At 46.6% G+C, this 16,942-nt stretch overlaps 2 protein-coding genes across 6 annotated transcripts in view; one reads left to right on the top strand and one right to left on the bottom strand.

Annotated features, from left to right (window-relative positions):
• The window catches only part of LOC119445778 (glutathione S-transferase 1-like), a 603,258-nt gene that overhangs the window by 225,485 nt on the left and 360,831 nt on the right, over positions 1-16,942 (bottom strand). The gene's annotated exons all lie outside the window — the stretch shown is intronic.
• Positions 1-16,942, top strand: part of LOC119444777 (glutathione S-transferase 1) — a 63,888-nt gene that overhangs the window by 45,826 nt on the left and 1,120 nt on the right. For 3 of the 5 annotated variants that reach the window (XM_049663629.1, XM_049663627.1, XM_049663628.1), the window contains 3 exons: positions 11,186-11,244; positions 13,089-13,230; positions 15,780-15,950. In XM_049663629.1, coding sequence (XP_049519586.1) covers positions 11,186-11,244; positions 13,089-13,230; positions 15,780-15,950 — 372 coding nt within the window. Of the gene's footprint in view, positions 1-9,326; positions 9,564-11,185; positions 11,245-13,088; positions 13,231-15,779; positions 15,951-16,942 lie in introns of those variants that run through there. The other 2 variants (XM_037710051.2, XM_049663633.1) reach the window with 2 other exon arrangements.

The following is a 16,942-nucleotide window of genomic DNA, read 5'->3' on the forward strand; positions in this document are numbered from 1 at the left end:
TCTAGAGCATGTAAAGGAGTGCTTTTATCAAGGTCAATTACTCACAGGGGACCTTGATGATGAGATGGAAATTTACAGAAGAATAAAATTGGGTTGGGGTGCATACGGTAGGCATTACCAAATCCTGACTGCGAGCTTACCACTAATGTTGAAAACAAAACTCTAAAATCATTGCATTTTATCTGTGCTAACATATGCGGCAGAAGCTTGGAGGTTAACAAGAAGCTCGAGAACAAGTTAAGGACCGTAAAAAGAGCGATGGAACGAAAATGTTAGGCCTAACGTTAAGGGACAGGAAGAGGGCGGTGTGGATAAGGGAACAAACGGGGATAGCCAATAATATAATGGACATTAAGAGAAAAAATGGAGCTGGGCAGGCCATGAAATGGAAAGGGTAGATAACCGATGGACCATAAGAGTTACGGGATGGATACCAAGTGTAAGCCTGCTGCTAGAAGCGCTAGCTAGTTTAATTGCTGCTCGGAGGGCTTAAGATGGTTGTTTTTCTTCAACCTGGTCTCGCGGAACGAAGAAGATAGCACTTTGTCAATGATCGTCGCTTGACCAGCGAAATACAATGGGAGGATTAAGGGCCAGTGGTGGGCGCCCATCGCGGCGACGGTGCCGAGATTAGGCAGAGGCGCAGCTCATGACATGCCAAATACCTGACACGTGGTGAGGCGAGTAGAGCCGGCTGGCACTGAGCAAATGTAGAGGGTGCGTGACGACGCATTAGCACACAAGGGTACACAAAGCGACCTAAAGAAGAGGCAATATCGGTGATTCGTCACGTACATCGCGTGCAGGCGACCTGATCGCAAAAGCTTTGATGTCCGTGACTGTCGCTGGCTCCTGATGTGCGCGTGCGGGGCGGGTAATGGGCACAGAGAGCGTGAACGCAGTGCGCATTATTCACCACGTGCACATTTTGCATGGTAACCGCCTTTGACAACCCGTTTCGGAGACCGTTGCCAATTCACTATCGTGAAAAGTTTCTGCGAGCAAGCATTTTACAGAGGAGGGGTACGTGAGCCTAAAGTGTCGGTCGCCAGGTTTCATGGATGTATGCCCGCAGCTACTGCGCTATCAGTTTTTCTAGTAAGTGCGAGCGGGGAAGGGGTCACACCAAAGGTCAAGCACTTTGGCTTGCAGGTGCTGCCTGCTTGTTAGAATTTTATTGAGCCCATTGTGCTGGGCGCTGTGGCTTTGCGCGGGAGCACGCATGCTATGCATCTGTCACCCCCCCCCCCCTTTCTTGGAACGTGGTTGTTATTTGTATGTTGTTTTGAGGGATAGGGAGAAAGATACCGTAACAAGGTGGTAGAGGAAAGGGCGCTTGGAAGAAGCGCAATACTGGAAGCGCCGGCGAACAAGACTATCCTAGCACAGGATTCGTGATTGGTGCGTCGGCGGACCACTCACAGCCACTCGGTGGCAATTGGGTGGTAAATGCTTGGGGCGGGGCACCGAAGGGTTGAAAACGTGGCCCCGTTGCCCCGTTGCCCCGTCCAAGCGTTCTGGACAAACTTCGGTGCTATGCACCATCGACTATGTCGATATAGGGTCGCCCTATGTGTACCAGTTCCGTCTTGTATGTGTTTTGTATTTGTAAATTCTTCTAAATAGTTTTGAATATAAGTGTTTTCTTTTCTCAATCGTCATCGGAGTCTATTTCAACTTAGCGAACTCGTCGCCGCTATTCGTAGCGGCAGAACTCCTCACTCGCGTACATCGTCTCTGGCGGTGCGTCTCGGACGCCCAAGTAGAGGAGTGGAACCAAGAAGAACCTGAACTTTACTCCAAGAGAAGGGAAGCGAAGTCGAGGGCAGCAGAAAATTAGGTGGGGTGATGAAGTTAAGAAATTTGCAGACGCATGTTGAAATGAGCTGACGCAAGACAGGGGTAATTGGAGATCGCAGGGAGAGGCCTTCGTCCTGCAGTGGACATAAATATAGGCCGATGATGATGATGATGATGACGAAACATATCAACCTTGCCACACTCACCGACGTCCGCTTTTGACTGATTTGTGGAGACAATCAGCTCTGCTGCATTTGTCCAGCAGGATTCAGCCGCCGATTTTGCAGTCGGCGTTAGAGCAGTGCACGGGCCGATTTTTTCAGCCTGGGCTCGGCCCGGGCCCGATTTTACGTTGGGCTGCCCGCCCGAGCCCGATCAAAACTTTTATGGCGAGACGCGGGCCCGGCCCGGGCCCGGAAATAATCTACGTTTCCCGCCCGGCCCGGCCCGCCACCTCTTTACTTTAGGCCCGAGCCCGGCTCGAAACCGGCTCGAAACCGGCCCGAACCCGGCCCGAGACCGAAAAATACATGTTTTTCAGAGTTGAGACGCCCGAGAATAACTCGCTGCACATTACATGCACACCACCAGAAAGCCCGAGCCCGGCCCGGGCCCGGGTCAAAAAGCACACGCCGTGCCCGAGCCCGGCCCGAGCCCGTGAAAAAAACTGCTCTACCCGGCCCGGCCCGTGGGCCGGGCCGGGCCCGGGCTTTCGGGTAAGCCCGAGCCCGTGCAGTGCTCTAGTCGGCGTACATCAAATGTTCACAAAGTGCTGATTGCACCAAAAAGATCGATATTTCCTAAGTTGTAATACGCAGAGTGTACATTCTTGTAACAGTGAATCGGTGTACACAAAGCTGCAGAGTGAAATTACAAATTGCAGTCTACAGAGGCAGGAAATGTGGAAGCTCGGCCACGCTCTCCTAAACGTTTGTGGCTCATAGTACAGGTCTAGACTTTTGTCTAAAGCAAGGGAGCCCTGCGCATTGTTTTACAGCGTATGCTGTTATGGGCTCCTTCCAATAGCCGTTTCTGGTCGCGATGATGCCGCCGGCGGTGGCCGCGTAACCGCTGTCGCCGGAAACGCGAAAAAAGTACCCGATTCTCGCCGGGATCGAAGCCGCGCCCGCTGCGTGCGAGTCGGATACTGTACCACTGTGCCACGCAAGCGCTTGCTATCAGTCCGCGGAAAACACCCTAAGGCAAACGCAGGGTGAGACGACTCGAGCCTCCGCCAGTATGGTGGCGCCATCTAGGTAAGATGCCTGCAAACGCAGCGTCCGCAGGCGCAGACGACGATATGCGATTTAGACGAGGCGCGCAATCAACGCACTCCCGAACTGCCGAGCCTCCGCCAGTATGGTGGCGCCATCTAGTTAAGGTGCCTGCAAACGCGGCGCGCCCGACATGTAAGTTTTAGTTGTAAGGCTTGATCGGGCTCAGCAGACTGCTGTGGAGGGCGCATTAGAAGCCGCAGCTCGCCGTCGACGCCGGGCGGACAGTTCAGATCGTTCTCGTCAAAACGAGGCGAACACACTGCCGCGAAGACCCTGTTGTGCGTGTTGCTCAAATTGGAGCTACTCTTGAGCCGCTCCACCGGCTTACGCTTTGACTCTGCTGCGTGTGCCGCGCAGGCCTGTGACTTTTTTGTAATGTACTAGAGAAGCAGCTCGCTGGAGACTAATAGCTTTTAATGCAAAACACTATTGCGCTTGACCCCCGGATTTCTGGGCATGCCGAACTGGGTAGCACGCTTTAATTTAGAACGACAAAGTAATAAGCGTGACTTGGTTCTACGTAATTAAACGATACATCGGGACATAAAGCCTGCACATATATTGTTGCCTGATAGGTGTCTTTAAGTAAACCAGACCTCTTAATGGAAGAGTGCATGAAATTGCACAGCTTCTTTGATTCTCCTAAGTTTATTTTATTTGACTTCCCCTATTCTTGCACATTTCGGTTTTTGGGTAAGTGCTGCTCCGACACTACCTCAACAACATAACCGCTACTTTATACCCACTCCCTTGTATGCTACCTGCCTACCCTAGACTGTCATGTTTAAGTACGAAAAGAAGGTGACAGCTAGACTGCGTAAAATGCCGAACATGCTTTTGGTTTAACAACACAAAACGCGTGATCTTTTAACAGCGGAGCTGCTCAAGCTTTTCGTTTCCCCGAGTAGCGTTCACAAAAACTCGCCTAGCGATGACGTCACTGCTCACAGCTGCACCTTGCTTCACCTTGGCTCCTCCGCCGCCGCGCTAGCGATACGTCACTGCGCACAGCTGCGCCTAGGTTCACTTTGGGATAGCCAATTGATAGTCAATCAATAGCTAATCGATAGTCGATCAATAATCAATGAATTCTAAAAAATGCTGGGGATGACGTCGTAGTACTTAGCCTAGCCCAAATACGTGGTCAATACCTTGCGATAGCCAATCGATAGTCAATCAATAGCTAATCGATAATCGATCAATAATCAATCAATTCCGGATAATGCTGGGGATGACTTGATAGTGCTTACCTAGCCCAAATACTTGGCCAATACCTTGCGATATCAACAATAGCTAATCGGTAATCAATCAATAATCAATAAATTACGGAAGAAGTAATTGTACATAATAAATGTGGTTGAATCTGACTTGACTGTGTGATTGCTTGACCTAGCTAAGTGAGAGCCTCTACAGTCCCTGCATAGCAAGGTTGGTTGCATGGCTAAAAAAATTGCACAAATTTAGCATCACCTCGAAAAACTTAGCAAAACCAAGCATAACCCGTAAGGCTAGGACCAGCTAGGTGCCGATCAGCTCCGCTGTTTCTTTAGCCTTGCGCCACTAGCGGAAACTACGCTATTTTTTTAAAATCAAGATTGCACATCATTTACCTGCTGAACAGATAACAGTTTTAAACTGATTATATTTTGCAGGAAGGTTCACATACTTGTTTTAGAAGTTTATAAGTGTCTTTTAGCCGGGAAACACCATACATTAATGAAGGAACTTCACTGTCGCACTCTGCTCTGCACTTTAATAACTATATGCCAGGAAACATACTACTAATTTTAAGTGTCATCACATACATACCTAAAGAGCCCGGTACTTTAAGAGAAAGGAGTGCTTATATTTATTCCTAATGTGATTTGTAAAGGTTGAGAATTCATCAGTGCATCTATAGACTCAGGTAATTCTGAGCATCTATATTTACTAGCCGTTGAGAAACCATTGCACACAAAAACTGTATTCGAGTAATGGTCCATGCTGAATTATTGACACCCTGGCTAAAGGTCATGCGTGGCAGCCAAATCACAGGGCCAAGCAAAATAAATTGCTAAATTCGGATAACACCTCTAATTGGTAATATTGAAATAGATGACAACAAAGAGCACAGGTAAAATTAGAGTAATGACAAAATTTAGCAAAGCACCTCTGTATACGGCTGGAACCCACATCATCATGCCTGTTCTACATGCACATGTGACAACGCAGTCTCTATCTCAGACGCGTGCGCCTCCACACATCATTGTGGAATACCCTCAAAATGAGGTTAAGAAACAGTTACCTGAGTTGATTCATTCGGCGCTAGCATAAACTTGGGTCGCCGCCTGCCGGTAGCCGCAGATCGAAAGCGCCATTCAGCGAGGAGGTGATGACATTGATGGCTCTGAACCATGAGCAAGGACAGTTCATCTTAAACAACACGACGATATTTCTTACGCTACTGCAAGTGGCGCAGACTCATGCGCCGACAAAGCGTGGATTAAAAATTCCATATCACGGACATTGTGCCATGGCAATGATTTGCAGAAATCGAAGATTGTTTTACTCCGTTGTGAGGAGCCAAGCGTGCGTTGGAACATGGCCCGCAACAAAAGCTCATTTCCGGGCCGTTTACAGCAGATATTACAGCGCACTCAGCAGGTGACAGCATTAATTAGCGACCGCACTGTCATTCTTACAAGAAGCCGTGCTGATGAACCAGTTCTACTTCTTATTTTCTCTTCTCGAGGAGGACACCGTCTTTTTTTGCGCTTCTTGTGACCTGGGCTGTACCTTTTTTGATGTATCTGATAATAGTAGTGAAACGGCCTGACGGCCTAAGTCGAAGCTTCAACAGGAAAGGGGATTCTGCGGTTCCCCGGAAATTACCTTTCGGCATCGGAACACAACTGGCACCGCCGAGTTCATATGTGCAAGCATCCCTGCCATTGTGGCGATCCAAGGGGGGGGGGGGGGGGGAGGCGACGACAAATAATCATTTGGAGGAATGGAACAATAATTGAGCACCCGCTTGCGCCCAATATGCTTGTATCGTGTCGTGCCGAACCGGGAACCGTTATTATTTCTTTAAGTGCGAAGCGCTTTAGGGGCCCGGGCTGTCGGCTCCTAATCTGATGTCATGTCGTCGTGGTCACGTACAAAAACAAGGTCTGCCGAAAACTCGCGTCTCGTTCACTTGGTATATACTAAAATTGACATGCAAGGGTGCGAATATATGACTAACAAGACTGATAGTTCATGACATCAATAACATCCCATGCTCGTCAGTTACGTCAGGATTAACGATAATACAACCTCGTGTGGGGCATACCCGCATTGGATATGCGGGTATGAGCCAAGGATATGCGGGAATTAGCAGAAACTCGTGAAAATTGCTTCCGAAACGCCAATCTGGTACCAGCGCCGCACAAAAGAGGGCGCCATGGCCCCACAAGCACTCGATTCCTCCTCAATTGTGCAAGAATAGCACAAGAATAACTTAAAGGGCGCCTAAACCACCTCAGATATGTTTTGAACATTTCTAGTAAACACGCGCATCGAGTTCAGAATGCCATCACGATCAACTTTTGTCAAACGCTGCAGCGCTACGCACCGCGGGCTCGCCACAAAAAAAAAAAAAAAAAACAATGCCGTCCTCCTCACCTGGCCTTACCGGTATCCCCAGTGGTTGTCACGATGGCAGCAGGGTGCATCTGGTGATGTCAACCGGGTCGACGATGCCCATTGGTCGAACAAGAACCTACGACTTCTGGTTTGTCTGCTAGCAGGTACGCGCGCTCCCTGCTCTTTCTCGCCCTGTTGCTCGCTTGTGCGCGCTTGCGAATCGGAAATTACAGCCCGCAACGCAAGTGCCAAATCGTTAACACAGTCGTGTTTAGCCCTCTGATTAGCTGCGCGAACAGAGTGCGACAGTGTTCGCCTTTCTAGACGAGCGCGCAACACAAGGTCCGTAGCGGCACGCTTCGCATGAGCACGGGCCGGCACGGAAGCGAGAAGCGCCGAGTCGCGGCTAAGGCCCGTCCACGTTACCGGCACGGTAACTCGCCGCACGCCGTATGCCCTTCGCGGGCCGCCGTTCGCCAGCATTTTTGCTCGCGAACGGCGAGATTTCCTTGCCGTACGTAGAGAGGATGACACCGGGTCTCATTTGTGGGACATTTAAAGCCTTCTTTATAGCGACAAGTCCAAGTTTACAAGTACAAGACAAGTCCCGGAAAACGTGCCTGGGTCGCGGGGCAGGGACAAGATGACTGTCGGCGTTGTGGTAGCGGTTGCTCCTGTCGGCATGGTGGCTGTCCCAGCACCGGCTCCAGCGCTCGTTATCACGTAAGTGGCCAGGCTACGTCCGCTTCGGAGCTCCGTCGTGCACAGCAGTACCCAGCACCTCCACCAAATATATTACGGAGGAAAGAAGCAAGACTGGAAATGTATTTACAATATGTACAATATTGACAAGGATTGACACAACCGGTCAGCCACTCAAGCTTCGTCATCTTCAGCCCCAAGCCCGTGCTCCTCTTCCTCGATGTTGTGCAGAGAAGTGTAACGATATTACCCTGCTAATCTTTCAGTGCATACATCTTGCCTTGTCCAATGCCAAGTTTTCTTCTCACTGATTTGATGCTGCGTTCATATTTCCCGGCTTCCTCAATCTTTCCGACGTTATAATTTCGAATATGCCTTACTTTCGTCGTGTTTATCAGTTCTGACAGTTCGGCGAATTCTATCTACTATCTTGAGTTTGACACTTTCATGCTTTGTCGTTTCTGTATTAGGTCCTTACCTACTGTTTGCCTTGGTGCCTTACCTTCCGCTTCAATTGTTTTTCTCCCACTTTTGAATTGAAGTCGTACATTACTAGAGTAAACTTACATTGCACCTTTCTCATCGCCAATTCAACGTCTTCATAAAAGTGTTCTATTTCTTCATCATCATGACTGGAGGTTGGGGCGTAGGCTTGTACTACCTTTATTCTATAGCTCCTATTCAGCTTTATTACGACGACTGCTACCCTCTCATTATTGCTGTGGAATTCCTCAATGTTGCCTACTGTGTTCGTATGGATTAGAAAATCCTACCCCGAATTCTCTCTTATCTGGAAGATCTCTGTAGCAGAGGACGTGGCCGTTAGTCAGCACTGTATCAGCCTCACCAGTTCTAACTTCACTTAGGCCAATAAGATCCCAGGCAATGACTGATAATTGCTCAAACAGCTCTGCTAAGCTAGCCTCCCTAGAGAGCGTTCGCGTGTTGAACGTTGACAGGTTCAGTTTCCAGTGGCGACCTGTACGGACCCGGAGATTCTTAGCACCCTCTGCCGCTTCGCAGGTTTGACTGCCGCATTGGTCAGGTGCTCCGCAGTCGCTCGGATACTGAGGGCCACATGTTAATTGCAAGGGTCATGAGGGAGGTACTGTGTTGTCATGTGTTGTGTTCTCGTCTGTCATGTTATGTGTTGCATACCTGAGAATAAAATGAAAATTTAAATCAGAAAGATAGGCTGCGTGCAGCGTGCATGCGGGCGTGTGGGTGTGTGCGGGCGTGTGTATTTTTGCGTATCTGTGCGGGCGTGTGCTTATGTGTGTGTTGGTGGGCGCTTGCGTGTGTGGCCGTATGTGTGTGTGTGTGTGCGTGTGCGTATACGTGCGTGTGTCTGTGTAGGTGTGTGTGCGTGCGCGTGCGTGCGCGTGCGTGCGTATGTGCATGCGTGTGTGCCGCGAGTGTGTGTGTTCTGTCAAAAAAAGCAAAAAAAAACGTTTCAGAACTCCTCTCGGATCATGAAAAAAACCAGTAGCGCGATCAGCACTATGTCGATCTCATGGGGACTGTGGACGTTTACTAAACAGCGTGCGAGTGCCTGGATATTGGGCCCACTTGAAACTTTATCCGTTCGAGAACTCTCAGAACTATGGAAAGGCACATAGCTCTCACTTGGACAATACGGCTCACTCCAAACGCCTCGGAATCAACTCCTCGGGTGCGTCCCTGATATCGGCGTGCAAATATTAATCTCGTACCTTCCGTCCACCCCCGCCGCAGTTTCCAGCCTTTACGCGAGCGTCTGCGAAGGGAAGGCAGCAACTTGCCAATACCCTCGTCCGCTCGCTATCGCCCGTACTAAGAGAGAGAGCGAGAGAGTTGCCTACGTGTCTTACATGTAGCTGTGTTCAAGGCCTTTCAGTAACGCCCCTCTGCAGTGGCGCCGCACCGCGTGAAAGCTGTCTATTCGACCATTTGTGCAGCTGTCCGCTATAAAGTGCGCGCCATTGTCCGGGCACCCTCTATACCAATCTCGGTCCATTAAGCCAAGGAGCAACCCACCAGAGACGATTCGCAGCCGCCATGCCCGTGACTCTGTACAACTTGCCCGGCAGTCCGCCCTGTGGCTTCGTGCGATGTATCGCCAAGCACATAGGGGTCGAACTTAAACTCAGGAACTTGGACTTGGCAAAGAAGGAACACCTCGGTGAAGAATACCTCAAGGTAAGCAGTTCACGAAGCCTTCAAAATTGTTTGCTACTTATTATTTTTCTACCAGCCACCAAAAACCTTGTAATTTTAGCTTATCAATCGAGAGAAATGCAATGGCTTATTTCACGCGAGAAGAACGTGGACGATTTTGCAGGACGTTCGTCGGCTAAACTTCGAGCTTTTTCCACCTTACTTTTTTTTCTTGTGCTCGAAGACCTTGCGATTATACATTCTGTGTAAATGAGCGCTCTTTTTGTTCGTCAGGAGTGCTGTTTGCATTGCTGACGAACAGGAGTGCAAACAGGAAAGAAGGGCTGTTAGCGTAAGCAAAATGCCGCTAGCGTTGTTTATCTGTCCAGTTTTGTTCTCAGACTGCCACAGACGCTATTTTTATGTGTTGCCCAAGTTGTCCTTATCTAATCTTATCCAGTTCCCTCTAACGCAGACGCCCGTCAGGAGTTCAGTAAACTGAGCTAGCAGTATGCGCGCTATCTGTGTATTTCTGTCTTGTTTCTGGCGTGTGGATTCCTCTGTGGTACTCATCAATTGAATATACACTTTAAGTCAACCGTTATTAATAAATATCTAATAATATTGACTGGCATCACCGAACTAAATGTGTTAGAAATTAATCCTAAGCACCCAACTCTGCTGTATCTCATAGTCTACGTTGCTTCAGGACGTAAAATCCTATTACTTTATTCATTGCTCTCCCAACAATACGTTAGTTTGTTCAGTCGGGAGTTGCGTCCAGTTAGAAGTTGCAAAAAACACAAATCGGAAAATGCTCGCAGGAAGAGAGAACTTACTTTACGCCGTAATTATAAGTCGTAGATTGACAGAGAGCCGTGCTTCACGTTGGAGTGTGCCTAATCAGGTATTCTTCATTAACAGTTTGATGCTAGTTATTTTGATGTACATAACCACTTTTAAAATAGAAAACGTGTAACTTGTCTCTTAAGAAAAGTCCTTTCAATGTCAATTATAAACATGGATGCCAAAGTTTGTAACTATGATGTTAGTAAGGTAATTTGTTTCTTTATTGAATGAATTGCCTTATCTTTTCTTGTAAATTGTGTCCGGCCGGGCAAATAATAATCTGTAGTGACATATTTCCAATATATTTCGCAGGCTTTTTTAATAGTTGGAATTTAAAAAAAAGAACCCTATGTATACTCAAGTGGACAGTGCGGTGGCTCCTGGAACTAACTTAAGTGGTGAGCCTAATGTGATATCGTTTGTTTGTATTCAATAAGCTACAGTATAAAGGTCACATTATTGAGTAGCTTACAACCAGGTAAAACGGATACACGCTGCGAAGTCAACCCTGCTTATATGTAAGATTATACTGTGATCATAGACATAGAATAAAGGGTTCATGAGGCTTTTTTTTTTGGGGGGGGGGGGCGGGGGGGGGGGGGTGTTACATGATTCTGAGCAGGGCAGTTGTCCAGTGAACATGCTAGGAAACAGGATGGTAAAAGAAGGCAAGGCTCCGACCTTCAACCTAATCATTTTTCCCCCAGTTTTCTTTCGTATTTCCTATTTTGTTCGCCGGCGCTCCCTTTCTCAGAACAGATGGTACGAAATTTATTATTTTTAGTGTTTCAACTGAAATTCAATTTCCTTTGCAGGTGAACCCATTCCACAAGGTACCTGCCATTGACGATGACGGCTTCGTTGTTTACGAAAGGTAAAGACGGATTGTTTTCTATTCACACTGGTCGTACACGTAACTGCTTGTTTCACAAGAGGCGGTTTGAATATGGTTTAACGACTGCCGGCGTTCACGAAGTTCCCTACCAGTTGATCATGACCTATAGGTGATGCGTTTATATCCTGTCGGCATCCGACCACGGTCATTCACATCATATCGTGCTCTACTGAAGCTTCAGGAATTTGACTGCAACAGAAAGGCAATACATACTACAATATCAATAACATTTTGAACTATTAGGTACCATGGGCTCATTCTCAACAGACAAATCTGTGACAGTGGAAGTTCATTACTCATTTTTTCTTTGTATCTTTCATACTCATGCCTCTGAAGGCACTCGAGTGCTAGGTGACGTGCAATGCGATAATATGGAAAATACTTTTACCTTTCCAAAAACGTCAAGTAAACTGGCAATGCAGGAGGCGGATTTCGAATGAGGGGTTTAAAGCTAAAATAGCATATATTCTATAAGTTTTGTGTTTTTGAGGCGCACAATATAACACGTTTGGTCCATTTAGTGTCAGCATCACTCAATCAAAGGCCGACAAATGTAAAAGTGTAACACTGTATCTCTATTTAAAGGCATTTATATTGCCAAATCAGTTCAGCGGAAGCCCGCAAACTTAGAGGAAAGTTCACGAAAGGGAGCCTTTTCATCCGCCCGACTGCAGCCCGAAGCTGGGAAACCAATGAAGGTTTTCATACGGGTTCCTTTGAAGTTTCATGCTACAGCTTGGTTGGCGAGGATTTTCCCTTTTCAAACGTTTATTTTGCAGCGGCAGTTCTCAAGATCCCATCTACTCTACCAGACAGAGGTACTCCGTACTCGATATGACGGGTGTGTGGCGTATTCAAGAGTGATTTTTACAGAATTCGCAAATACATGCGAATGAATGCATATGTTTGAAATTAGTAGATAATGATTAAACAGCGAATACCCTGACGTATCCGTTAAAATGTGTCAGGTATAATACTCTAGTTGAATTTTTGTTATTTGCAAGATTTTTTTGCAGCCTTGGCATGGCTCATGTGTATGCGCATAACATTCGCCGATTTCCCCGGTGTTGGCAAGCTGATATAAACAAAATGCTTAGACACAGGAGAGTCTCATTATCGGCGAGACAGTTTGCAGATAACGATGACAATTTGTGTAGAGATCACTGAATCACATATCTATTATCTTGTGATATTCAAAATCACTTAATGAAATCTGAGAATTGCCGAGAACTGAATAAATTAATGAAATCCTTGCGCGCCTTGACCGACTCGCTTTTAGTGATCCTGTTCTTGGTGCATGACATCTCCAAATGTGCACAGATTTTCTAGTTTTTAAAGGTTTTTCGTTAATACGAGTATAGTGTGCACGACTTCATCGGCAATCTGCCAGCACACTTGATTTGAGCTAAACGGTACCTTGCGTATACAAACTATTCGACAACTTTTTAGTAGAGACATGTAAAACCACCATCAACCCTGACTGTACCGTCCGAGCACGTTTAAGTAGCAGTAAATGCTGAAAATCTTAAAACAATCGTGCATAGCCTTCTTTGTTTGGTGCCGCAGTGATGGCCATAGATAGGTTGTTAAGGAATGAGGGCGTGACGACTTTGATATCATTTCGAAAAGCCAGAAGTTTATTCATGAACAAAAATTTCCCTACGGCAAGGCATGGACCCTGTCGGAAGCATTAAGGCTATTCCGTACAAGAATAGTGATAAACGTCAGATGTTTAGTTATATTACCGCACAAGTTTACTCAGTCCCGCCCAATGGGCATCGTAAGCCATGCACTCACTCACGTCAGTCGTTCCTGTCTCACAGCATAGCGATCGCCTACTATCTGCTGCGCAAGTACGCCCCCAAATCCGAGCTTTACCCCGATGACATCAAAGCACGAACCCGCGTCGACCAGGCACTCGCCGCCCTTTCCGGTACTATCCATCCCCAGGCAGCGATCTTCTACGTAAGTAAGCATTTTCTTCTTTGAAATTTTGCCCATAAACACGTGTGTGCAAGGTAGTTTGCTTTTGATCATGGAGGCAAAGTTACGCTGCATAGTTCTGAAATAACACACATGGAGAAAACGTGAACAAATAGAAAGGATTTCAGCATGTTTTCAGGTGTATTTTGCATGTGCGTTAGGAGTCCTTCCATTTCCATAAATGACAATGAAATCACAGTGTTAAGTCTAGACAAAATCAGTAAGCAGACGAAATTTTAAAGGCGTATGCTTGATTCATGTTTTGTTTCATTTTTCTGTTCTTTGTATGGATGTACACAGTATGCCTTCTGAAGGTGAATAAAACTGTTCGTAATGGGTACACTATCGTTATTTGTTCGTTTTTGTTCTGTTAGAACGATGCAGCGCCACTTAGCATTCATGCCCATTTCGCTATAATATATCGGAAATGTCAACAACAGTTAGTTGAAGCAAGTTGTGGTATTGGTTCAGCCATCAAATGTTTCTGCAGTCCTTGCTCCTTTAAGAGACTGCCTATACCGCAAAGCATGCTTTTTTTGTTCGTATACTTTTTTCTCACGCAGTATATTGCAGTGCTGCGATAAATCGCTACCTGTGATTAAGATATTTTTCCAAGTATCATAACGCTCCTTCAGCGGTTTCCACCAAACTCATATATTTTAACCGATTCGTCAGACCGTTTGATGCCAGAATCTTAGGTTTACGGTTGAACTAAATTACCATCGCGATGTCATACTTTGAGATGTCGCCGCCTAAAAATCTGCACAAAATCTGGTAATTACTGGTACAATATTACAGCGGAACAGAAATGGGGCCATGAAATGCAGGCGAACAATAAACGCCTGATTGCAACTGCAAGCTTGTGAAGTACTCGCATAGAAAGCGAATCTGCACCGGACAGGAATTAAACACGTTTCACAAGGCAGTTTCATACTTCCGCCTTGCAGCAGCGCACACGATGTGCACGAGGACGGGTGCACACGCCCGTCCTTGTGCTTATCTCGTCCATGTTTGTATTGCGTAGGGCCTTGCATGTCCTAAGCATTCTCTTTCTGTGACGAAGTATGGCTGTAAGGTTTAGCAGGCATGCATAAATCGCAAGCTTAACCTTCACGAATGTGGTAACGGCCACCTGCAGCAAAACTTTGGGCTGCGTAAGAAGCCTAGCTTGAGATCATGCAGACATATAACAGGCTCTCATCAAAATAAAAATAGTACGTGTGCAATACAAATAGATGCGGCCCGGAAAGCTCGCAATATTTACGTTTCTGGTACGAAAAAGTAAAAAAAAAAACGAAAGCCTTTCACCATTACCACTCGCCGAGAATAATTCAGTACCTGTAAAACATTGACGACCAGCGCGACTCATCGGCAGTACCCTCTCTGTTCGTCGATTAGGTGCCGCCCGCAAAACTCTGGAAATCTTCGAGGCAATGTGCTGACATTTGAGTGACATCTGGTATCTACCAGTTAACTGACTAATCCAGAGCACTTCCGTCCTAGCATACCTGCCCCCCCCCCCCCCTCCCACACAAACCCCTGCCCTGTATCCGCAACAGGGGCAGGTTACAACGCATTGTCTGTGTATGTGTTCTTTCAAGGATACGCGATGTGTTTCTCTCTCTTGTATGTGCGTCAGTGTTTTCCAATAGAATAGTTAGCTGAGGAAGTTGGTACATATTTTCATACAATGTACCGTGGTTCAACGCGGTTGAGCCAAGGCCATTGAGCGATAGCACGGGTTTTCTTGCTTTGGGAAAGGACACGGACGCTGTTCGGCGCCATCAGCAACTACCGCATCTACAATTGCACCACAAGACAACACATAGGCGCTGCTTGGTGTGGAAGCAGCAGCGAGCGAATTCACCTTCATGCTGCGTCTCGCTTCAACGTGAACTAAGCGTGGAAAGCACAGCGCATATGAAGCTACCAGCACTCGGTGCACTTTGTGCACACCTCGGTATGCTTTCAAGATGAGACCCGCACGACCGCGCACTTTGTCTATGTCACAGATCGCTTTCAAGATATGGACGCCCACGCCGCGTACGCAGCAGCCCCCGTTAGTGGCAGACTAAGTTGCCATTTGACCTTGACTGAGCTTCAAGGTCACATTTACGGAACGAGGCATTTTCTGGGTTTGTACATGGAGCAGTAGAGCTATCGCTCTAAAAGTGAACAGCTCAAGCCACGAGGGACCGCGCTCGTCTTGTCTTCTTCAACTCTTGTTTGCGCGGTTCACTTTCATGTAAAGTGTTTTTCAAGTTTGCTTCTTTAGCTAAGACATAAGTAGCTATCCCAGTACTATTTGTTAGATAACCTCGTATACATTTGAGCTACACTATATCTACAGAAATGTGTTATTGCCTTGACTACTCATGGTTGCATGAAGCTTTGCAACAACGACACACTAGGACAGCTGAGTGTTGAGTGAACTTCATGATGATGTGATGGCAGTAAATGTTACCTTCAAAAGCATTTCTTTCAATATTCAACCGCCTATAACTTCTTGTTACCACTACCTTTCCGCGCAGCGTCCTCGCTTCTATCTCAAGACGAAGCCCACTGCAGAAGAAGTGACCGCTTTCGAAGAAAATGTTGTCAAGGGTATCCAGCACCTAGTCGGAGAAGGAAACTACGCCGTCGGCGACAAGGTCACCCTTGCCGATCTTGCAATTGTCTCCCACCTCATTCTGGCTCTCGAGGTAAGAACGAAAACATTAAGGTTTATTTAAACATAGTTTACTGAAACGATGAGTCTCCCTTCTGGTGTATAGAACAACGCTTCGCGCCGTCCCTTTTATGTTAGCTGCCTTTGGCATTTGCTATTCAGGGCGAAATATGGCGGCTTTAAAACAGCCTTTATGCGGCATTCCGTCAGCATTACTAGATTTATTGTGATTACTTTGAACAAAAGGGTTCCTCGGAAAATAGTATCATATTTAAGACCGTTATTCAATTCCGTCGCACTTTACTCAAAGTGCAATATGCTTAATTCATTGCCATGCTTTCAAATAACAGAGACATTGTATTTATTAAAAAAGCAGTAAGGTTAATCAAAGATAGCCTTGGTTGGCAACCCTGTACTTGGGAAAACCAAGTAGATAGAACGAGATCCAAAGAAGAGCACAGGTTTAGTAAACAGCGTACGCATTGTAGCCATATAGCAGGCTGCGTTATTAGTCTGGGTAAGCCCGTACACCTAAGGAGCATAAGTGGCAAGGATGTAGCCTTCTACGCTGTGTTACGCTGTAAACGCTCGCCTAGAACTCTCTTTTGCGATAGAGAACGATTATCAAGTTCATCAAGCACTCCGAACCCCATTTTCCTTTGAGCGCTAAAGTGCGGATAGATAGACGCAAATATGTTTATAAAGATACTGTAGGCATATCGCCGTTACGAGATCCTATATATAAATTCGCAAGTTAAACGACACCTTGCATAGTTCCTCAGTGTTTCTTTTCCAGTTTGTATACGCCTTCTCATAATTTTATACCGCTGCCTGCTTCCGTATTCGGCTTGTATTTTCCGTGTTATTCGATATTTGTTGGCGGTAGTTTTCACACTTAGCAGACTGTTCCGTGTTCGGATGCAGTCACTTGTTTCAAATTTTCGAAGCTGATTCCAAGCAAATAAATTTTCTATCTTTAGTTTTACTTCAGTTTTCGACAGAACCTTCTTTTTAAGTTCTGTATTT

The sequence above is a fragment of the Dermacentor silvarum genome, chromosome 3 (assembly GCF_013339745.2).
Source record: "Dermacentor silvarum isolate Dsil-2018 chromosome 3, BIME_Dsil_1.4, whole genome shotgun sequence".
Lineage (NCBI taxonomy): Eukaryota > Metazoa > Arthropoda > Arachnida > Ixodida > Ixodidae > Dermacentor > Dermacentor silvarum.